The sequence below is a fragment of the Ambystoma mexicanum genome, chromosome 5p (assembly GCF_040938575.1).
Source record: "Ambystoma mexicanum isolate Mex_15411 chromosome 5p, UKY_AmexF1_1, whole genome shotgun sequence".
Taxonomy (NCBI): Eukaryota; Metazoa; Chordata; class Amphibia; order Caudata; family Ambystomatidae; genus Ambystoma; species Ambystoma mexicanum.
The window spans coordinates 254,221,248-254,246,040 of NC_090930.1; the positions used below are offsets into that span (position 1 = coordinate 254,221,248).

General features: G+C 44.4%; 1 protein-coding gene across 3 annotated transcripts in view; it reads right to left on the reverse strand.

The window, feature by feature from the left end:
• Positions 1-24,793, reverse strand: part of GRIA3 (glutamate ionotropic receptor AMPA type subunit 3) — a 1,487,966-nt gene that overhangs the window by 515,400 nt on the left and 947,773 nt on the right. For all 3 annotated transcript variants that reach the window (XR_011274156.1, XM_069612673.1, XM_069612674.1), the window contains exon 8: positions 11,414-11,518. Coding sequence is in view for 2 of the 3 variants with exons in the window: in XM_069612673.1 (XP_069468774.1) it covers positions 11,414-11,518 (105 nt within the window). In the remaining variant the exon portion in view is untranslated. The remainder of the gene's footprint in view (positions 1-11,413; positions 11,519-24,793) is intronic.

Genomic DNA, 24,793 nt, shown 5'->3' on the forward strand with positions numbered 1-24,793 from the left:
ATTTACCCGATCACCAGCAGCTACTTGGATGTGGGATCCCTCATATATGAAGCATCTACACCAACACCGGCAGCCACTTGGATGTGTGACCCTCCATATATTAAGCATCTACCCCAACATGTGCGGCCTCTTGGATGTGTGACCCCTCATATGTGAAGCATCTACCCCATTACCAGCAGCCACTTGGATGTGCGATCCACCATGTAAGAAGCACTTACTCCATCACCAGCAGCCACATGGATGTTTGACCCCTCATATATGAAGCATCAACCCCAACACCAGCAGCCACATGGATGTGTGACCCTCCATATATGAAGCATCTACCCCATCACCAGCAGCCACTTGGATGTGTGACCCTCATATATGAAGCATCTACCCCAACACCAGCAGCCACTTGGATGTGTGACCCTCCATGTATGAAACATCCATCCCCTCACCAGCAGCCACTTGGATGTGTGACCCTCCATATATGAAGCATCTACCCCCAACACATGCAGCCACTTGGATGTGTGACCCTCCATATATGAAGCATCTACCCCAACACCTGCAGCCACTTGGATGTGTGACCTCTGTATATGAAGCATCTACCCCAACACCTGCAGCCACTTGGATGTGTGACCCCTCATATATGAAGCATCTACCCCATCACCAGCAGGCACACCCAACACCCAATATGAAACTGCCCAGCAAAAGCAAAATCAAAGAAAGCCATGTAAAATGTCCCTTACAACCTCACTTAGCTTTTCCAAAAATATCTAGTATTTATTCCTACAGCTCTTTTCTTTTATCAGGTAAATAAACTGTTTTACAATCAAACCTGTTAATGTTCTCTTTGAAAGGCTGTTCATTGCGTTGAGCCGTTCTTCACGCGAGAGTTTGATCTTCACTAGAGACCCAGTGAGAGTGTGCAGGGGCTCTAGTTAGTCTGAATTGCTGTGTAAACCTCACCCAAGAGAGACACGAGCGAGACAGAAGTGTTCATTGCTTGCTCTCGGTGGCAAGGGCTGCTCGCCACACCCAACAACTCAAGGTTAAGCAAATGGCGGGTTTGCTTAGATAGAGCCGCTACACACATTCAACATCTTCTATGTCAGCCACAGTATTATGTCCAAGGCCACTCAGACTACTGTTCCCATTTCATGAAACCGAGCCAGCACTGCAAGAATTAGAGCCGCTGTTTGGGGGGACACCCTGGTGTGTGCACAGGTCGACACTTCGCCCACTTTTCTGCTCGAGTGACACCCTGGAGCCCGACAGGTGTGGTGTGGGCACACCACTCCTTGATCCACTGCTGGCAACTCCCATGACAGCTCCGGCAGTTCATGAGAAGACTCCATCTCCTGGCGTGCATTGCACTTGGGAGGTTCAGGCATGGGAGATCGGACAGCGCCTGCATGCTCCACCTGTGCACACACACTGGTCATCAGCAGAGGGCTAGATTAAGCACAGGAAAACCCGTTTTGCTCCTCCACGAGTGTTTCCCACTGTTATTCTGTGGCTCTGGTCTCTTTTATTGTGTGTGTACTTTAAGCGAAATAGAAGTTAATGCCTTGTTCTAGACACTCCAAGGGAGCGCCAAGCATTCTATGCTATGCCAACATTAGCAGTCCATGAGGTAGATCCGCCGTTCCTCAATGCAAGGAGCCTTGGTGTATGTTCTGGCTTATTCACATCTATTCTTGTGGGCTCAACACCCAAAACAAGTGCTGTTGCAAATACTGTGCAATGGCAGATTAGTGTACAGGCGTGGAGGAGATTGTAGTGCTAGTGTGGCACCCTCCTAGGCACTGCTTTGAGGACCAGAAACAGTTTTCAATTGCAATTACTCCCTAATGCAGTACTTGTGCAAAGTGTTGAGGGCATGGATTATATTTAACGCAATGTAACTGGTTCTTTTATATCATCTGCAATTTGCCAGCCCAATGGTCTAATTGACACAGTTCCAGAATGATGGGATAGCACACGTCTTTGCTCTCTGAAGTCTGGTGTTGGAATTCACTAGCACAAAACACACTGGGCCTCATTACGAGGTAGGAGGTAGCCATGGTGCTATTAGCACCATGGCTACCCCCTTACCGCATTCCGGGTCTGGGTTCTCGAAATAGGGACTTACCGGGTCATTCCAACCTTGGAGGACCCGGTAAGTCCCCATTCCGAGAACCATTCCCCATTCCCATTCAAGCCCCCATAGGGCTCAATGGGAATGGGGATGGAGCTAATAACGGGCCCGCTAATTGCGGGCCTGTTATTAGCTCCCTCACCCTTTAGCGGCTCCCGCTACGGGTGCCTGGTAAAAGCAGGCGCCAATAGGGGGACCCGCTAAGGAACCTCGGAATAGGGCGGTAAGGGTTTACCGGCACCGGTCTCGTTACCGGTAACCGCTAACCCTTACCGCCCACCTCCTAATGAGGCCCACTGTGTTGAAATGGAGCAGTCAAGAGATAGCCTCTGCCAGAAAGATTCTGCAAGGCATTTATATTAATGGAAGGACTCTTAGAAATTGGTATGCGGCTATGTTTTCCGAAGACTGTAACCATAAAGTGATGGGTGGAAGTTTTGAATACATCTGAACAACTGGCATTGCTCTGGGCAACCTTCCACACCTCCGCTTATTAGCCTGTCTGCGCCATTGCAAAAAGAGTCCAGCCCTATGGAAAACAGTCAAGTATTGCGACCAAGGAACCCAGACATGTTTTCTTGTTGGGCCTTATTAGTGAGGTGCAGTTTGGTACCCTAGGGCGAAGCGAGCAAGGGACAAATGTCTGGGCATGCACTCTCTCACACAGGGAGACAAACTATAACCAAAAAAGCGATGGGTGGAAGGTTTTGAATAAATCTGAACCACTGGCACTGCTCTGGGCAACTTTCCACACCATCACCATGATTTAGAGAATTAGCCAAGTTGCTCAAAAAATATATATTGAATGCTACATTTGACTGATTTCGGGCAGTACCATTCGATTGATTTTTAAAAATAATGAACATGAAGAGCTGGGGTGTCCCCTGCTCCCCATGTTCAGTATTTTTGGGCTTCGCGGGTGCAGGGGTGTTCCCCGCTTCCTCACTATTGGAGTCGGTGGATTAAAAAAAAAGATAAAAGAAAAAGAACCCCTGTGGCGTCGGATCCAACACGCGTTAGAGGGATGTATCTGATGCTGCAGGAGTGCAGGAGAGGCAGCAGATGTAGAAAGGGTAAGTAGGGGAAGTGGGGGGATGTACAGGTGAATTGGGGCGGGCATAGGTTTGGTGTGTTTGGCCGCATTTCAAATGTATTTGCAGTGAGGTTGACTATGGTCTATTCCACTGTGAATATTTGTACCACAGTCGAACAACCCAAATCCTTTTTTATCTTGTCTACGCCATTGCAAAAGGGGTTCAGCCATATGCAAAACAGTCAGGTACTGCCACCAATGGGAGCAGCCCACCCGTACTGCTAGGCCAGATCCACTCTTGCGTGGAAACACAAGCAACCCCAGACATGTTTTTTCTCTTGTTGTGCCTTATCAGTGAGGTGCCGCTTGGTTCTCTAGGGTGAAGTGAACAAGGGACCCATGTCTGGGCATACCCTCTCTCACACAAGGAGAGAAACTATAACCAAAAAGTGATGGGTAGAAGGTTTTGAATAAATCTGAACGACTGGCACTACTTTGGGAAACCTTCCAGACCACAGTGTATTAGCTTGTCTGCGCCATTGCAATAAGAGTCTAGCCATATGCAAAACAGTCGGATAATGCCACCAATGGGAGCAGCCCAGCCTGTACTGCTAAACCAGATCCCCTCTGCAACGAAACACAAACAACCCCAAGCAAAACCCAAGCTACTCCTCACTGATGAAGCCCAATGAGGCCGAAGCATGTCTGGAGATGCTGGTGATCTCGTGCTGAAGGGATTTCACCAAGCATTTCGGGCCCATCTGTCCCTTTTGGAGTGGGACCAAGCCTGATTTGCATATGGTATTTTCCCTTTCTGTAATAGCTTGGCAGGCAAAGAACGCCAGTTACCCAGAGTGAGGTCAGAGGTTAAGATTAATTCTAAACCTTCCAGCCATCACCTTCTTTGCTTTGCTACGGTCACCCTAAGTGGGATGGGTATGCCCAGATGTGGGTCCCATGCCTGCTGGGCCTAGAGACCTAGGATACGCCTCACTGATGATGCCATATGAGGCCAAAACATGTCTGGGGATGCTTTTGGTCTTGTGTAGAAAGGATGTGACCAAGCAGCTTGAGTCGGACCAAACTGCATTTGCATATGCAGTTTCCCCTTTCTGTAATCGCTTAGCATGCAAAGAATGATGGTCTGGAGTGTTGCCCACAGTGATGCCCGGGTTAAGATCAATTATAAATCTTCCAGCCATCACCTCTTTTGTTTTGCTACCGTATGTGGCCAGAGATAACATCAGAGGATTTAGGAAGTGATGGCCCAGCCAGTATTGATCATGATCCCTAAGAGGTAGGTAGGTGGTTTATCAGGTTGAAGGTCAATGAGATGAGAGGGATGCTGTGGCTCTTTATCTGAAGTATCTGATTTTGCTCTTGAGGCCGGGTAATCCAATATCTACGTTCTAAACAATGTTAATGCATACCTACAGGAGTCTATGAGGAACACAGTTCAGTCAACTTGAAACTTCCTATTTTGCACAGATTTCTTCAATACTATGGGCTCGCAGTGATTTAGCTGTTTTGCTCTAATGTGATTTGAGAGGGTCTAACTGGTTTAGAGTGGATTTGATCTCATTCTCCATGGTCTTTAGGACATATTTCGGGGTGCTGTTCAGTGGGATGACATTACTTTGGAGAAGATTCTTGAAGGAGGAAGGGTTCACGGATTGAAGGATTTTTAATGCTGTGGTGGCAAGTGTCTCTGGGATGATTTGAGGCTTGTAAAGGCTCTTGTCTTTCACATGGAGGTTGATGACTACATGATTAGTCCAGGCTAATTGATTAATAGCCGCTTATTTGTGGGTTGGGGGGTCCCTTAAATATGAGATTCACACGTCTAGCTGAGAATTAGATATTCAGGCAGGGGCAGCTAAGTATTATCGTGCTAACTTCCCGCCCCTCCCCAAATGCTCTGGTTACCTTTGTGAAGAAGGTGACATGTGCATTTGGATGAATAAGACCTATCTGAAAGGCTCATTGCTTCCTCTTTGTGAATCCATCCTCATCTATTTATATAGCTTAACTTCCCACTTTTTATAATTTGCAAAAGGATACATGCTATCCACTAACTAAACTGCTCAACCTTAATTTTTCCGATTGATGCACCTTTATGCCACATTTCTGTGATTCTGGGTTGTAGGTCAATCGGATTTTCAAATGATCATGCAAATATATGGTGCAGAAAGAAATGCACAGCACATTTGCAAACAACCTTCACAGAAAGAAACTATGCATCATGGCTAATGGTTTAGCCACAGGGTTCAAGTCGAGGGTACTTACAGGTGGACTGAGCACCCACTTTTTTCAGAGGTTGGACTCAGCCTCCCCCCCCCAGCTAAAATGAGAAATATGGAATGTCTTCTTTGAATTTATGAATAAAAGCTGACTTCAGGGGATCGAACCGCAGTCATCAGTTTTGAGACCAGACAGTTCCCCACAGCACTACATAACCTGATGAAAAATTCCGAACAACTAAAGTGAAATGCCCCATTTCGGTACTGCAAGTTCCAGGGAAAACATTTGTATTGGCTCTTGGAGTTCAAAACATGCACACCTTTAATCGTTTTCAAAATCACTATTAGAAGAAAATATCCTCTCTTTGTTTTGTGTGTGTGTTGATTTTCTGAAAGGCAAATGCCATTCGCCCTGTGCAATTTGGGTGGTTATGCAAAACCAATTTAATGAAATGTGCATATTTCACCCTGATATGCTAATTTCTGGCGATGTTATATTCCATTGCATTTCTTGATGAGTCCCCCCACTTCAATTTTTAGGACTTGACCCCTGTTTGGCCATCCGTCACTTCCTAAATAATGGGCCTCAATACGACACTGGCGCTAATGGTTTAACGGCGCCGTAAAGATCGTTGGCGCCGTTAAACCATTAGCGCCCGATTACAAGGTCCCTTAGCGGGTTGGAGGCTTTAACGCCTGCTTTTTGCAGGCGTTAAAATCCAACCTCGTAGGGACCTTGGAGCTAATTACGGCAACCGTAATTTACGGTGCCGTAATTAGCGCCTTCCCCATCCCCATTATGCCCTATGGGGCAAAATGGGGATGGGGAAGGGCAAATGGTGAATGGGGAATTACCGCCCCGCCAACCTTGTGATGGGGGCGGTAATTCCGCCATCCAACATGCCGGAGATGGCATGGACCATGGTGCCAATAGCACCATGGTCCAGCGCCTGGGTCGTAATGCGGCCCAATGACATGCTCATTGGTTCCTACCATCCCTTTGAATCTGCTCGTGAGCTGCAAACACAAGTTAGACTGGCAGATTTTGAAGGGCCTGGTATGCTAAACTAACATATTTGGCAACATATATTGCAATCTCTGAACCCAGAAAAGGGGGTAGAAATGTATTTGGCACACCGCCAGATCACACCGCTGGTGTGCGGAGCTGTGGAAAATACAGGGAAGTGTCTGCCATGACTCTTCAGTGCATTGCACAGTCCCCTGCACCTCTTTGGAACATGTGAATTCCTAAGCATGCCTGTGAACGCTTGTCTGCATCCCATGTGTAAATACTGGATGTGAGATATCCCCCATCCCAACTTGGGTGGAGGCTGGAAGGGAATATGAATTAGCACACAATTAGGATGAACACAACCATAGACGCCTGTGTAAATGTTCCACCTCATTTCTCATGTAAGTCTGGGATTGTGTAAGTTCACTCTACACTTGAATCCAACACGTTTATTTTGAAATCGGGATAATATTTGCAGCACAGAATTCAGGAAGTTGTATTTATTTGAACAAATAGAACGCCTGAAGCTGAATACAGTACTAATCCAGAGAGATCGGTCACAATGAAAACACTGTGATGAGGGAACAGCAAGACGTTTTGGCTCTTCTAACAGAATGGCTATTTTGTCTGCACACTCGAGATCTCCCAGGCTATATTTTCTGTACCTCCCCACAGATATATTATTGCGCGGCCGCTCTCTTGTTCTGTGTTCCTACCTTTTGGAATAGGGCCGTAAAACCACATGGTCACATGCCTCACTACTTCTCAAGAAGATCACCATGAATAAATTAAAATCAGCATAGATGAGAGTATGGGGAAATTAAACATGTGTAATGAAACAGCATTTAATGGCTGCAGATAGAGCAAATGACCGCCAAATGACCTGGGATTTTTCAGACATCACTGGTTCCCTTTTCCTTTTCAGACTGAAAGAGGGCAAAGTATGTGAAATTAATAAACACAATAACTTGAACTGTGCTTCATTTATTGTTATAGTGTGTTATGTTTTGTAAGGGGGGTTGGTTTGTAGAGCACATGGCCGAAACAGCCTCCTAGCAGCAGGTAACTCACAAAACATATAATAAAATTCGCACAGCCAGTCTACTGGATAAAATTAAAGGTTTTGAAGCCCCTTCTAAAATGTAAATGCTCTTCAATATATAGGATTATAAATGGGGGATGTGCTCAAAAGAGTAGTGACTTAGACTAAGATGGATCGGCAGTCAGTACATTCCTGCTTCTTTCTGCTCCATGACTCTTCGAAATCCCATGAGGCCCCCCTCAGCTTTTTTTTTTCATTTTTTCTCATTGCCCCACTCCACTGGAACCCTCTCCCACTGGCCATCAAATCCAACTTTGCAGTGGAACTCTTCAAAATGAGGCTCAATCGCAACCTGCTTGCAAAGGAAGGAGCCCCTGCACCCTCCCGTGCAAACTAACCACCTAGCCCACCCTTCCTGCATTATGCATTCAGGACTATTCTATACAAAGGGTAGGAACACATTGAAATACTGGCTTCAGACTCTGAATGTTAAACATAGTGTATTGTCCCCCAGTCCCTGGACCTGGTAATAGTTCCTACGCTTTCCTCCATCACCACCTCGTATGCGCAATTTAATCCAGCAATAATTCAATGTAAAGGCGTTTCACCAGAAGAATGCTACTGCTCTGCTACTGTCTACTTTTGAAGTCTTTTCTGTTTGAAAAGACACTCTGTTCTTAAATAACTATAAATCCAATTAGAAATAGCAGTTTCCTACTAAATGTAGGAATCAGAAGGGACACTGACATTGCGGATTGCATTGTATGGCAGGGAAAATATTTACTAAATCTCTAATTGTCTGCAGCATGTAGTCAGCACAGTTTACTCAATGACAGACACAGAAATAAGAGGTCTGTAGAGAAGCAGACGTGTACGCCATTGGCCGATCCCACCCCCTCACCTCTAATTTACTGGATGAAGAACAAGAAGACACTGTGCATGACACCAGATATCATTCCATTACCGCATTGAGTATATGAGAGACGTTATGCACTCAGACAACCATACCAAATGTACCCTCACACTGAAGGTTCTATGTCATTTTGACACCTGTTTTTTACAATGGGTGTTTTTCCGCTATATTTTTTGCCGAAACACTTTTTTGGGAAAAAAAGTGTATCAATTTTGGGGGGTTCTGCCTCAAGCCCCTGTGATCTACCTATTTTTTTATCCTCAATCCTCTATTTGCCCTTTCCCACCCCCAAAAACATTTCTAAAAGTTTTTCAGCAAAATAACTGCAGAAAAACACCCATCGTAAAAACGGATGTCGATGAAAGGACGTCGTACTACACTGAAGTGGTAGCAGCAGATCTACAAACACCACTGAACATTGAAGAGCTGTAAATGAAATCAGAAAGTGCAAAGTGATTTTATAGGGAGAAGACACAATGACATGCTGAAACGATACGAGAATACTTAAAGAATGAAGACGTAACTGAAGAAGTAAAGTAAACATGTATATGAGTGAGAAGGTACCATGTACACAAAGAAGATAAGTAACCAGATGAGTAGTAAATATATATACGCAGGAATGCAAGGTAGATGAGCCATATAGAAGCTTCTTGCAGTAGAAAATATAACATGGGTCAAGCAGCTATGTTTAAAAGATGGATGTTGGCTTTGAATAATAGTAAGCACAAAGTTTGAAGGAGAGAGACGAGGGCTGTAGAGCTGACAGATGCTGGAAATACAAAATTGTGCATAACAACAAATAAGCTGTTGGCTTGAGATTAAGGATGCCACAGCAAGAAACAACTGCAGGGTACAAAGGGAGTTAACTAGGATACGCACAACATATTTCTCTTGGATTAAGTAAATGAGCGCACAATTATGAATACCAAATATTGAACAATCAAAGATGCAGAAAGCATATATAAGCTGGAGCAACCAAGTCTCCAGAGATTAAAGAGGGGAATGGCATCTGACATAATTGAATCAAATAGCACTAAATAGAAAGGTGAGATGGACAAAATCATGGTCTCTTCACCCATGATGCAAGACCAGAAAACGGCCTATTCTGAAGTGCCAGACAAAGATAACAATGTACCTTAACTCCCCTTAAAGTTCCATAGAAGAGAACATCCAGCAAGGTCAAGTACAAAGAAGAGGACTTGGCTGAAGGCTTGGCTGATGAGAGGTGGTAGACTAATTGGGCAAGTGGGCAGTAGTCTGACGTTGTTCTCTGCACCAGGGTTTCATTTTGCTTACGTGTTGCTAACAAACCGAATGTCCAAGGTTGGAAGACAATGACAACCAATCATAAGGGCCCATGCAATGGAGAGCATACAATGTTGCAGGAGCCAATCCACTGCTGTTACGCTATTATTTGCCACGTAGGATGATGTCATAGCTGATGCACATCAAGGTATAAAGCCTTTCTGTAACCGAAATATATTGAAGAGTGTGTGAGCTACGGTTTGTTGTTCCGCCAGGTTTCCCTACTTTACTGAACTGATAATAAAGTATATTTTGCCATATTCTTTGAGTCTGTCTGGTTATTTGGATCTGAGATAATTTATTATGGTAATCCCGCATAAGAACGCCCAAAGGTGCTACTGCACAGTTCAACCACTAAACTTAATTGCAAAGGCAGCCATCTCAAATGGGATCAAGACCAAGACAACAGAGAAGGTGAAGTGGCTGCACATTTACAGCAGATTGTTCAAATCAATTAAACTGTTACTAATTGGAAACAAATCAGCAGATCAAAATGTACATACATAAATATATAATTGAAACAAATGTTTTAGGATTACAGAATGAACATAAATCAAAACTAAATGTTGTTGACAAATGTAACACGAGTGTACAAAACTGAAAACACTTCCCTGCACCAACCAAACACCAGTACACAGACATCATGTGAAACAACATCAGGAAAATAGACAAACCACAAAAGAAAATTAGAAAGACACTACAACACTGGATTGCCAGGGGTATCAATGCTTTAACTCTGGAGCCACACTCCACTATCGGCTCCTGCATTCAAACAGTAATGGTATGCAGGCCTCTGCTACTTCTTGACATTCTCATTAAACACCACCAAGGTAAGTTATATACGTGTTCATACAGAACACCAACGGGCCGCAACACTGCATCGCTATACACCATCCAGCATCCCTGTGCACTCTGTGACAATTTACCTTCTAGTCAGTTTCACCGTCTCAGGAGGAACTGTACTTTTAAAGATGGCTATGCAAATGAAGCAACTGGGTTGATTACCCATCTGACTGAACGCGGGTACCCGCGCAAAAGTATATGTATTTCTTGGACTGAAAAACGTTGTTGGCACCAAAGATTAGCAGTGATGCAACTGAAAGACTCGTCTGTGTGAAGTGACGACCTTCTCTAGTAAATCCACATAGGTGAAAAAACTCATCAAAAACATTGGAATTTGGGCCGGGTTTTTAAAAAAAATGTATGTTCATTCTGTGATCCTAAGACTTTTGTTTCAATTGTTTTTTTATGAATGTACGTTCTGCATTTTCCTGAACAATATATGTCTAGTAAATAAAATTGATTTGACAACACTCTGGTTGTTCGAATTGTTTGATCTGTTGATTTGTTCCCAATTAAGAACAGTTGAATTGAGTTGCACACTCTCCAGTAAATGTGCAGCCACTCCCCCTTTCTCAGTGGTCTCAGTGTACTCAAGGAGGCATGACCAAATCTGTGAAGTTTAAAAAGTAATTGAGCAGGTGCATTTGTCATAATGTATTAAATCCTGCTCGGTTTTAATTAGATGAATGATGTAAACAAAACATCAACCAGGAAACTGTTTGCAAGGATAGAAGATGGCATTGGAGAAAGAAATATTTGGTGAGGGATTAAGGAGAGTAAAGTCAATGAACAAAAACTGCAGTCCTCTCTGGGCCTCTTTAAGGTTCTTTATAGCCATTCAAGGTATAATCATATTTAAATACCTCAACAACACTCCAATCACAAGTACATGTTTTTTGCACTTACCTTTCTTGCTTGAGTGGCTTTCATTTCATACACATCAATCGTATAATTTGTTCTTCGCCCATAGGTGTCAAACTGGATATTTCCAGTCATCCCTTGCACTTGCACCTTGAAGGAAAATTGCAATCAATTTAAAATGTACACATTTTCAATCCAAATTAGCAAGATATCAATCCAGACTAACAAGATATCATATTCGATTACACAAACTTGCAATGTTTGCAATAATTGAAGCCATTTAAGTTCAATTAAGTGAGTTGTAATTGAGTGTCAGTTATGCACATGAAAATACCAGCAAAGTTCTACTAGGGAGCATTAGGTCTTCAGCTGCTTTAAAGTTCCTTAATGTTAACCCACTTCGATGTGACACACCCAGAAGCCATTTCTAATTTCCAAATATACTCAGACAATGTATTAATAATGCAAAATTATATGTTGCAAACACAATTGTGTTGATCACAGTAGACCAATCATTAAAAGGAATATAGGAAAGTCCATTTGAGCCAAGTCACAAATTCCACAACGCCACCTAGTAGCCATCGCTGGAAGTTCACCTCCAGTTCTGAGCCACAACAGCAAGGAATTGTCAGTATGCAAATTAGCTCAAATGCAAACCTTTTTCTCCAGGAAATTGTCTTTGTCTAGGAGGGCAGTGCTACTTTATACATAGCTTAATCAACACATGAGAGACATGTGCAAGGCTGCCAGGACAACTACATAGCTATGTACAGTCTTGATGATCATATTCAGAAATGCAATTATACTTTCTTTTATGTGCCCCTTCTTTGTGCCGTTCGCTTATGTACTGCTTTTTTGGTATAATCACATACTCACACAGATGGATATTAACACTTCCTCTTGATTTGGGGATTGCTCTGGAAAGAATGATCAAAACGTGGATATTGAGATAATCACTAATGCAGTCATCAGTCTTGTTAGAGAAGGGAGACTGCCAGAGCCTGTCATTTAGCTAGCACAATAGTACTAACACCAATCTTTCTAGTTGTATTTTCTAGAGACCCATTTGAGGGGGCTTTGTTCCCAGATACATAATTGCAGTCTCTGTTTCAGAAGGCATTCTGCAGTACAGTCACCTTGGGAAGAGGTTTCGATGCAAAGCACACTCTGACTGCATCAGTTTTGCCCTTTCTGCATATAAATATCTCCCAGGGGCTGGAGATGGAATGGAATGTTCTCCGTACACAGACTACTATGATTGATTAGGAATCAAACTGGGGATCATTCTTTCTCCTTAGGTCACTAATATATCTGCCAAAGGGCATCATGCTCATGGCACTGCAGCTCTCAGAGCATGCTGTGCAAGGGTCACTTATAGTGCTCACATACACCACCGATGTGGTTTCTTTGTGCTAAGCCTCTGCGAGACAAGTAAGGTGAGTGGAAGGTTAAGTGAGCTGGGACAAGAGCCATGCTTTGAGATGACAGTGGAAAGAGAGGTGGCGGGAGATGGAATGAAAAGAAAGTGGGGGCATGTTGAAAGCTTAGGCAGCAAGAATCGAGAAAGAGTGGGAGCGTGGAATGCTTGAAAGAGGGCGGACGGTGAGGTTACATTGTTTATGGAGGTCAATGGGACAAGTTGAGATTTTGCTTTGTCTTCTACTTTTGTGTTGTCACCGTGCTTTCAATAGTAAGGTCCAGTGTGAATGTTTTACGACTCGTTCAATCTGCCAAATAGGGTGCAGGGTGGAGCCTAGAAATGTCTAATGAAAGTTTCATAGATGCCTGGCCAGCATCTTGTGGTGTGTAGTGTCAGTAGGTTTACACGGCCAGGGCTGTGTCATGTGTCCTTTAGGGCTGAGTCCACATTGTATGTTGTTGTGTGTGTATGAGACTGGTGTGTCTAACTGTTTTAATGGTTGTTCCTTTGGTCTGATTGTTGTGAATGTCTGTGGAGATAATAAAGTATGCAGTGTCGTTTTGTTTGAACATTGTTTTGTTGATTTTACAACGGGAGGAGATGTGTTGTGTACTTGTGTTGTGTACTTCCTCCTTGTGTGAGTGGCTGAGTGGATGCGACTGTGTCTTTGTTGAATGTCTGGGTGGAACGTGATGCCAAGGATCTAGATGAGGCAGTTGGAGTCTGGTAGGCCTGGGTGATGGGACCCAGTGTGTTCACTCATTAACATCTTGATGGAACTTGAAATAAAGAGACTTGGCTAAAGAACCTACAAAATAAAAAGAATTAGAAGATTGTAGATTACGCAAATGAGAGTAGCCAGAAAAACGGTACGAAATAAGGTTACACATAAATGAAAATAGTGTGAGTGACACAGAGATCTAAAAAGAACAACTCTTTGTTTAATGGGCAGCCAGCAAAGTTTAGGAAATAAAGGAGTGATATGTTCCTGTTTATGAAGGCCATAAATGAGTCAGCATCCTCGATGACGAGAAGCCTGTGTAGGCGTTCGGAAGAGAGACCAAGATAAAGAGAGTTGCCGTAGTGTAAACGAGGATGGAACAAAGCTGAAAGATGAAATTGGATAACTCCTGTCAAGTCAGTATGGAAAAGGATTTGAAAGATCAAATCTCACAAACTGTCTTTTTTATGAGGAGTCCTAGGCATTGGTGACCAAGAAGAGAGTGACAACATCCAGTACTGAAAATGAAGGGTTAAGACAAGAAAATCCAACCTTATTAAGGGCACGGCTACCGCCAAACTCGTAATGAGGCCCAATGTAGCTTACTGTCTTATGTATGGCTATCATGTTAAAAGCCCTTTGAAAACCCAGCATAAATCTGTGTTTTGAGGCCATTTGTTTCGGATAGAGATAATATGCCAGTTACCACGTCTGTTTCTCTACGAGCAGATTACAAGAAAGAAAGAAAAGCTGACCCTATTGCTGCTGCCATGGTTATCATATTAAATTCATTGGGAGGGATTCCATAGCTTGATGTTTCTAGGACATGTCACTTTGCATTATTTGGATCTGAAAGGGGGCAGCCAGGTGATTTCTGTTCTGTCTGTGAGGAAAGAGCTGGTCCACTGTGGTCCACTGTGCTGTGATGGCCCAACTCTGCCTCTCTCGTTTCCAATAATAGGTTAACTGCTTCAAATTCCCTGAGAGATCTAGGAGTATAAGGGCTGAGGCGATGTTAAGATCTGCAATAAAGTTGTCCCCACTTGACACTAACGTGGCCTCTGTTCCTTTCATTAGTCTGAGTTCTTTTTGTGAGTGATCTAGGGTGTTGCTGAACTTCACATGCTCAGGGATGTTACTGTAACCCTAGCTTTCAAGGATTTTAGCTATGTAGTGTAGTGCTGTATTAAAGTTGAGTAACCTCAATTTATGCACTGAATAATCTCAAAGCAATGATAATAAGAGTTACTATTGCTATCATGCATGAGCTCATTTTATCAACCTCAGAAGGATAAGCGGCTACCTAAACTCACTGGGTGTCACAACAGTGACCTTCAGGCTGTACAAACATCACTACAGCAGTAGCATTAGTCTAGTGATAGATCTGGCAGGCATAAGATTAAGACATGTCATCAGTCTAGAGGTGATTTATTAAGCCTGCTGACAGTCCCCTGGCAGCCAAATATACATTACACAATAGACAGCAATATCCTGGAATTGATGTCTCATTTATCTTTCCAAACAGAACGGTGATGGCTGGAAGGTTTTGAAAACATCTACAGCTCTGGCATTGTTCTGGGTAACCGTCGAGACTACCATTCTATAGCCTGCCATGCCATTACAGAAAGGGAAAGACCACATGCAAAACAGGCCTGGATTGCCCAGAAGGGTCTCACACCTTATGCAATTGCATGGTAGGCTGGAAACCATGGTCTGGGAGGTTGCGAAGAGCAATTGCCTGTGGTTAAGATTCATTCATAACTTTTCAGCATTTAGCCTTCTGTTTGCATTTGTCACCGCCAGTGGGACGGGAATGCCCAGACTTGGTCCAGAGCCCAAGCGACACCTCACAAATGATGCCCAATGAGGCCAAACCATGCTTGCTGTTTCTGTTGTTCTCGTGCAGAAGAGATGTGGCAAAGCAGTTTGGGTTGCTTGGTGGGCATAGGGCCCTTCTCCTTCTGTAACGACTTGGCAGGTTGAAAAATATGGTCAGGAGAGTTGCCCAGAGCAATTACCTGTGGTTAAGATGTATTCCTAACCTTCCAGTCACCAACTTTCAGTTGTGCATTATTTATCTTCCTATTCTGTTATTGGACCAAGGATTATGAACAGACGTTCAACGTGGCATCCTTCTTTGCCATGCCTGGTGTGGCTTTTCACAGCATACCAATGTCCTACTAGTGTAACCATAAATTAGCTTTTGTACTCCAGAAGACATAACGTCGATTTAATTATATATAATGAAAAGGCCACTTTACCCCTCACATGTCTGTTGTCACTTTCTATACTTGGAGGTCGCTGATTCACAACCGATATTTTTCGGATGTACGTGAATTTTGGGAAATTTTCGAATTCGAAAATCACTAATTTGAAATGCCCGTAATGAAATAATCTCATTCATGACCCCCACCCGCTATCCCCCTACCCTTAAAACGTACCTCATGGTCCTCACTTACCTGCTCTTCCTCTGCACGGCCACGGCTCCTTCCCTGCGGCACAAGTTCCGCCTCCCCATTGAGGGGCGGAACTTCTGCTGCAGGGTCCGTTTTTTGTGTGAAAATCTTTCTTTGTCCCCCGCTTTCCTTTTAATAGAAGTGGGGGACACCCGCACCACCCCAGAATTCCCTTAATGTCAAAGACGTTGAGTGGGGGGCACCCCTCAAAACCCTGGCCCCCTACCTTTACATTTTGGGGTTTCGTTTTTTTGGTACACTGCCGAATTCGGCATTTTTCTCTCATGAAGTTTTTTTCAAAATGTTATGCGGATACCTATTTTTCAACAGTAGTAGAGGCTAGCTGTATCATCAAATGATCCACAGCAAGCGACTCTAACCATATCTAATATGTCAGATGAGTTAACAGCACTTACACAAATGCACATGTGTGGCTTGCAGACGGCTGCGTTTACCCACAAGTGCCTTCATGGGCCCATTACTGCAAATGCAGTAACTGTTTTGTACTTTCCGTTGGGAGCTAGAAACATAAAAAAGGACTACAATTGCCATTTCTAAGCATGAATATTTTTACTTGCCAGCACAAAGACTGAGGAAGGGGTCTGTGCAGAGATCCTGCGGATATGCCGTTGAGTAACATTGATATCCCAGTGTAGTACCCGAGTTTCCTGGTTTCTTGCTGCTGAGGTTGGCCTAAGCTGATGTAAAGCTCACCAGCTGAGCTTACGACTTCCAGGCTGTCGCTCCTCAGTACGTGCTCTCTGGAACCCTACCTGCCACCATCTACCCCCTTCACCTGTCTTTGTCTGCTCCTGCCCCATCCCTTGCATAGACTGCCTTCCTCCTCCTCCTTCCCAGCAACATTTTCTTCTCCAAATTCACCTCACGCACTGTGACTCTTCCTCTTTTCCGGCCCACCAATTTCTTGTCCCTCATCTCCTTCATCACACGCCGGCTTCCCTACTCTGAGGCACTTCTTGTCCGGTCCAGTCACTGGTCTTCTTTTATTTGCACCAAAACCCATGCTGCCTTATCCTGAGTTACTAATTCCTATACACACTTTAGAAGGGGAGGGGCTTTACCAGCTGGTAACAAATAGAGAGCTTGCTTAGTTTGCAGCTAATGGTGCCTGAAATTTAAATTACAAAAGGTGCATTTAATTTATTTTGCCTGTGCCATGAGTGCTTCATCTGGCCATACACTTTGACTACAATGTCCAGAACATTTAGGCTCATGGCTACAGTGAAAATGTTTTACCCCTGTTTGTGAGAGAGGTAAATCAAAAGCAGGACTTCGTAGAAACAATGATCCATGTGTTTGGGGCAGACCAGCATAGCCGCAAGGGAGTAGACCAAAGTCATGGACCGAAGAGAAGAATCCAGCAAGTAGAAAGGGTGCCCCAGTCACTTAGATCATGTCAATTCCACCCTCAGCCATTTCCTCTGGCTTCCAGTGATCTTTTGCTACCACAGCGCCTGGTGACCTTGCAGATGGCAGCAAGGCGTGGGACCAATCCTAGTAACATGGCATAGCATCCTATTGTTCCTGAAACCCCATTTTGATGGTCTGCAGACATACATGGCCAGCGTCTCAAAAAATGTGTCGGAGCAAATTATTAGATGCACTTGCTCATCTCATCACTAGCAATACTAATATACTAATGGTTGCAAGGGTTGGACATTGCATCTTTTGGCACTCCACTGAAATGTGCCGGTCGCCTTTAACATAAAGCGGACCAGCACATTTCTGAAGCAAGTGCAAATGAACAAGACACATCCTCTGGCCATTTTTATTTGTAGTTGTTTTTGAGACTCTGGCTCACTCTGTTGATTGGGTATTGCAAGGATAAGCCTTATGTTCTGCAGGTAGGCATTGAGCCTGCACTCCAGGTTGTTCCAGCCTTGGTGAAGACTGGTGTATTAGAGCTAGAGCATGAAGTTATGCTGCTCACCAAAAGCCATGTTTCCAGTGGAGTTATTGAGCTATGCCGGCACCATCATCTCCTCGTCCAACCTGCATTGCTTAAATTACAGTTTTTAGAATGTGTGTATTCTAGTGTTATGTGGAGGGCTTCATTAAAAATGGAGAGTGATGATGGTGAACTGTAGACATACCACTTTATGCAAGCGTACATGTCATTGAGTGCAGCTCAATGAGAAAAAAAGCTCCTTTGACCTGGAAGACAATCTTAAAATGCATTAGTTGATCTAATACACACTACCACCCGGCGAGGGACAATCAGATTGTTACAAACAATCTGATTGGCCCTCGCCGGGTCGTTATCCGGCCAGGAAAGACTCACCTCCTGGGCTCCATTCAGAGCGCTGAGTCCAGCGGAGTTCCTTTCCTTTCTTCTCCGGTCGCCATTGAAAGGGAGAAGGGACTAAATGTAGTCCTTTTGCCCTGTTCCATGGTGCCCATCTTCTTTGTTTTCTTTTTTTCTTTTTTTTCAATCTTTTGAATGGCTGCCATGGAAAGGGAGAAGGGACTACATGAAGTCCCTTCTCCCCAATCCATGGCAGCAATTTTTTTTGTTCTTCGAGTTGCTAAACGGTTTCATCGCCGTTTCACAACTCGAGAAAAACGGTATTAGTACGACGTGCCAGTGTACTAATAGCAATCGAACCCTCAGGGGGGGTATTACCAGTCGGGTAATGCCCCCCCAGGCTATGTTAAAGCCCTCGCTTCGCTTGTGCTTGTAACTATTGCCCAAGGTGCATTACCCGGCCGGTAATGCCCCCTCTGAGGGTTCTATTGCTTTAACATTTCATACCAAAGTGTTTCACCCGTGTTCTAGGACAATACGTGAAATTTGATTCTACAGTCCACAATGAGGAACCATTAATTGGGTCACAGTGACTGCGACAGAAGGCTTCACTGCACTGGAAATACTGACAGCATCTGCTATGCATCCCTTCTGCAGGCCAACGCTAATTCTCTAAGGCAGAACAATCACTCTGTCATCGTGGCACCTGTGATCAAGGACAGCATGAGAATTTGAACAGAATGAAATGCCATTTTTTCATTTAAACCTGGACAGAAATGCTTCATCTGTTTGCTGGCAGAGAGGAGCCAGACCTCACTTCCATTAAAACAACGCGGAAGCAGGTACACTACAGTCCTTCAGCCGACGCTCAGGCGGTCTACATCGGGGAAAAGAGAGTGCCCACCCTGGAAGTACCTTCCTATATTCATTTATGCAATGTATTCATAGATAATGTCTACTGATGAGTTTCTCCATTCACAGGTAGCTGAACCAGGATGATGGAGAATAATAATAATCATCATCATCATCATCATCATCATAATAATAATAATAGTAATAGTAATTCTAGTAGTAATGTTAATAATTACTGGGGAACACCCATGTTGGGACGCGGCAGCTGGTGCCGTCCTCCCTTTGAAGAGTTGCAGTGAGCTTTTCATAATAACAAGTAGCTAGCTGTGCCGGGTGTGCCATATGCCGATGCAGACCCCCCCCTCCCTCTCTCACACACACCTATACACATGTATCCACAGATCCTCTCTCTTTTTGTCTCTGTCGTACTCTATATCTCTATCTCTTTCTACATGGGTGAGAGTTGTGTTGTCGGGAGCGCTCTTTCAGACAGACGTACAACCAAAGGAAAACAAAAACAAATGTCTGGAGGGTGGATGTGCTGTTTTTTTTCCAAGAGCATCTATTAAGCAACAAAGAAGGTGATTTACTGCTCCGACATTGTAAACTGTCTCTTTTTAAAACTGTACAATGTTTCTTTCTGAAGATGACTTCCAGTGTAGGTGATCATTCCATGCTGGGCAGTCTGATACACAGCTATTATACTCTTTCAAAATACCCCTATGAGAAAGGGGAGGGGGGCAAATGACACCAGTGAGGATTCCAGCCTGCTTTCCATAACATCAAAGAGCATTTTTTCTTGGGAGGATAGCTCAGGCGATACCTCTGGGTATTATTTTTAAGCGCATTATAAATAACCTATCATATCATATCATATCATTTTCGGGAACATGTGAGTGACCACAGAACTTTTTATTTGGCATACATCTTTTCAATAACCAAACACACAATGAAAACTGAGCTTTGTGCTCATTTCATTTCTCAAAACTAAAACTAACATGTTTATAACATTGAACCATACACACTGCTTCCGACACTCAGGATATTGACGCGAGGAAAGAGTGGATGTGGTATCAGTCACTTCATAGGTGTGCAAGGGTCATTTGGATGTCATGTATCCCTTTACCCTATGGCAGGGTTCCGCGAATGTGTCTCTCTAGATGTTTTGGACTGCAACTCCCATAGTCCTTAGACAACAGAGTCAATGGCTTGGGAGCATGGGAGATGCAGTTCAAAACATCTGGAGAGCCACAGGTTGCAGACACCTGATTTACAGCTGGATAAGGATGGCTGAGAACATGCACAGTTTTAAATGCACAGACACCCTAAGGGAATATAAGTAGGGTTGGGGTGGGCGTAGCGTGGGTGTGGGGACCAAAGCTAAATCAACTATTGTGTGGTAGGCTTGACATTAAAGATGGTCTCAGAACGTAGCCTGTCCTGACTCCACTTGTATTGTTAAATGGGAAACCCTGTTCCGTGTTGTGACATACGTGACAAAATAAAGAATGGCTAAGTCCTCACTCTGAAAACAGTAGGGGTCTGTTTTTTGTACATCTTTATGTTTGACATTTTTCAGAATAACATACGGCACATGTGAAGGGAGAGGATAACAGTGAAGCTCTTATGACATGCTACATGTTAGGTGAAGAATATCGCTAAAACGAAATTATCGTGTACAATATGTCAATAGCCAAGGAAAACATCGAAACAAACATCTGTGTTGGAATCTAAACCGAAAGGCACCCATGGGGATGGCAGATGCCATCTGGACTTCCAAAGGCAATCTACTCTGGAGAGGAGGGCAATCCAAAGTTACCCTTGAAAAGTAAGGGCGATTCCCCTGTGAGAGCTTGCATGCAGGGCAGGGGGGGTTGCTAGGTCGACAAAAGATCCGGGGCGGGATTGTCGGGACTCGGGCATAGCTAACCTTATGCTTGTAGCCAGCTCAGGGAATAAGCCGGAAGAAGACAGAGTGGCGCTCCGGCCAAAAATGTCTTGCCACAGCTGGTTAAACTGGGTATATATGCCCTGCAATTTACAGACATCGTTTTATTAGGGTGAAGATTATGACCAATAAAAACATAAGTGTCCATTATTTGCTTAGAAAGCTTTTTTACTGAATCACTATAAGACATGTTTAGCATTTAAAATTGTGGATATTATGTTGTCCCCATAATACTCTTTGCTTTTATGCAAATCACCAGGATTGAGTTCTACTCAGAGACACTGTGTTGTGCAGCCAGGCGGTGGGACACGCCCCCTCCTTCCCAAAGCCCTGCCTCTCCTAAGAAGTGACAGTTCCCCCAATAAGTGTTTTCCATTTCCAGCACTGGTTGTAGCCCCTGAGCTACAGCACCCCAGTACTCCCTTAGTGACTCCTCTTGACGTGCTTAGCGACAGACGTCTTGCCACAAACAAGGGGCATTTGTTGTGGTGGTAACAAGTTACCCAGTGACTGTAACCTTGCTACTAGAACAATTAAGCTAGACCCTACAATAATTGTCTTACAATACATTGTCTGGGGTCAAAGTGTCACGTGAAAAATGAGTGCAAGTATCACAAATGTCCCAAAAAAGGGAGTAAAGTGCTTGCCGCTGCTCTGAGTTGCAGCAATGCCTCTGCAATGATGACGTTTGCAATGATGTCCATGGAGTGAAGAAGATTTGAAGCTGTGGAAGTCCTTTATCAAGTTACGGATGAACTGTCCAGTAGCGTGAGTCCCCCCACCATATTGGCACTTCAAGCATCCAGGCACGCATAGCATTCTCGCATCCTACCTGCGCCACCGATGGTGTCACATAGAGACCCACAACATCCCCCGTATTCAAAGATATCCCACACAGACCCTCACACTCACAATGAGGCACAACAAATCAAACCATTGATGTTACCACACCCTTCCAGTGACCCTCTTGCTGAAAGATACATATTGACAGGGCATGGGTCCCCCAACCCAAGGTTAAGACCAACTGAACATCCGCACACAGATTTGGCAATCACTCACTTGTGTATTTTCAGCTTATGTGTGGTCTAGGGGCTAAAGATATTCCAGTTCCTAGTTCCTTGTGTGCTCCCCTCCCTCACCCATTGCACGCAGCAGACTTGGAGCATCCTTACACTGCCAGCCTGTTACATAAAGAATGGTTCACTCTGCTCCCACCTATAAATGCAGAGGGGTAACTGGAGCTTATGGCGGACACTTAGGAAGGAATGGTATAAGCAGATGATTCGAAGAAGAGCCTAGAAATGGCTTGCGATGGGTCATGTCTTCATAACATCAATGAGACCCCCAAATTGTATTTTTATTTATTGTATTGCTTATTTATATAGCGCCTATACACATGGGAGTTTTTCCAAAGTGCTCAAAGAGGGAGGGAACAAAGGAAAAACAACAGTCACTCAGAGCCCTTGACATTCTGAGACGATAATAGTCTTTACAGGCAGATTAAGTGTGGAGAATACATTTAACAGTTAAGACACAGTAAATAGGCCTGACAGTGATTCTGCAGTTTTATAAGAGCAATTTAGGAGAGGAGACAAGGGAGAACAGACAAGCAGTCCTCAGGCATACTTGCATTTAGGTCGTGCAAGTGCATGGGGGTCACAGGGAGGGGGAGGTCCAAGTGCACCCAGTTCGCGGAGACTGGTGTGAGTGTAGAGAGAGCCATACTCTTGGGGTGTTTCTAAGTGCAGTGAAGGTGGGTGGGAGTAGGGCCCTGAGGCAAGTGCAAGAGAGGACCGGTGGGGGGGGCCTGGGACCGGTGAGATGCTGAGGTACACTATGTGCGGCCAGTCAACAAGCTGTTAGGAAGAGGAGGGAGAGATGGAGAGAGCAGGGGGCTAGGTCAGCAGGGTAGAGGGAGGATGAAGGAGGAGGAGAAGAGGAAGGTTTTGAGGAGTTTCTGGAATTTAAGACAGTCAGGCACAAGACAGAGGGTGGCAGGGAGGCTACTGTAGAGGGAGGCACCTGCTGAGGATATGGATCTCCCTGCAAATCTCTGCTTGGAGAACCGGCTCACCCACAGAAGCTTGGAGGTAGATGAGCGGAGGGCTCGTGAGGGACAGTATTTAGGTAGGCAGCGTTGCAAGTAGGTAGGTCCCAGGTATGAGAAAGCCTTGTGGACAACACAGAGGGTCTTGAACTCGATCCTTGCAGCCACAGGGAACCAGTGAAGGGATTTCAGCGCCGGAGAGAGCGGTCCTTGGGCTTGAGGCCAAGGATAAGTCTCACAGTTCACTTCTGGATGAGTTGCATAGGGCGCAGGGAAGAGGAAGGGGGGTTGAGGAAGAGGCTGTTGCAATAGTCCATCCTTTAGACAACCAAGCCTCTGGAGACAGTGAGCCTCTGGGGGAAAGTGAGAAACGGAAGAGTACCTCTAAAGAGGTGTAGCTGATAGACTTTTTAGAGATGTCAGAGATGTGAGAGGAAAATGCGAGAGTGGAGTCGAAGATGACCCCAATGTTTTTTGCCTCTGAGGTGGGTGCGGGCGCAGGGCCAAGGGAGGCCGGCCAGAGCGAAAGTGGGAAAGCGGCAGCAAGGGTCCCAATGCGAATAATCTCAGTCTTACTGGCGTTGAGGCAGAGGTCGTTTGCAGCACACCATGACTGAATAATGGATAGTGTGGGATGTATTTACCCATGCATCCTAGCCCTACCTCAAAACTGTGTAGTACTGACATGAAAACATCATGATGGCCAGAGCTTCCCAGAAAATGCACAGGGAAATGCATGAAGAATAGGCTGCCATTCATTTTTGCCGATGTTATGGGCACAGAAGGAAACTGCCTAAAACCACCATTGGACTACCCACACAGTAGTCTGAAACCATTGGGAATGGCAATGCTGATTGCCAAATGCAACCTAGAATTGTTGGGAATTCATTTCTTAAATCCCAAAATTGGGTGCAGTACCAGTGCTCACCACTATCCAAAAGCCGGCGTTTTAAAACCACTCTGTTTCCCTGAAGGCAAGTCAAAATGCCTATTTTCAAACATTGCAATATGTGCAAAATATTTACTGAACACCAGCGGACATTTGGCAGAATGGAGTTTTGTGTGCCTACAAAATCTGGGAAATGAAGATCATAAGACAAGGTTTATAACAAGACTGGCTGCGCTGTGGATTTCAGCAGTTTAAGTTGCATTGGACTGAAAGACACTACAAATCTAAATGTTCAAATTGACTGAGTGACCTACTTTTGAGTGTCACATAGGTTGCAATTGTTTAAATGTCATAGTTTTGCACTTAGAATCAGCATTCTAGCTGCATGTGTAAAATTGCAGGTTAATTTAAAAAGCAACAAATAACATGACAGTAGCTGAAAGTCTGGCTTAAGGAATTGAATTCTGCCTGGCAACTACCCCCATCAGGAGGGAAACTTGAGTCACCACTGTGTTCCCAGGCCAACCTTCCTTTTGCTGCCCACACTAAGGATATGCCATCTATCTGATAATTGAATTATCTGTGCTCTGCAAGAGAGTGAACAAAGCCCTCTTCACTCAGGCAAAGGTTTTTATTACCGCAGTCGTAAATTGTAGCTTCCTCTTGGCAGGAGCTGGGAGGAGCACTGCCTGTGAGAGCAAGCTGGCTTGGCAGAAACTGGAAAGACTGGTTTCTATACCATGTGACCTGGGAAACCACACCCCTTTGGAGCCAGAACATAACTTTAAAAAGATGAATAACTCATAGAGCGGACATGTGAAAATTT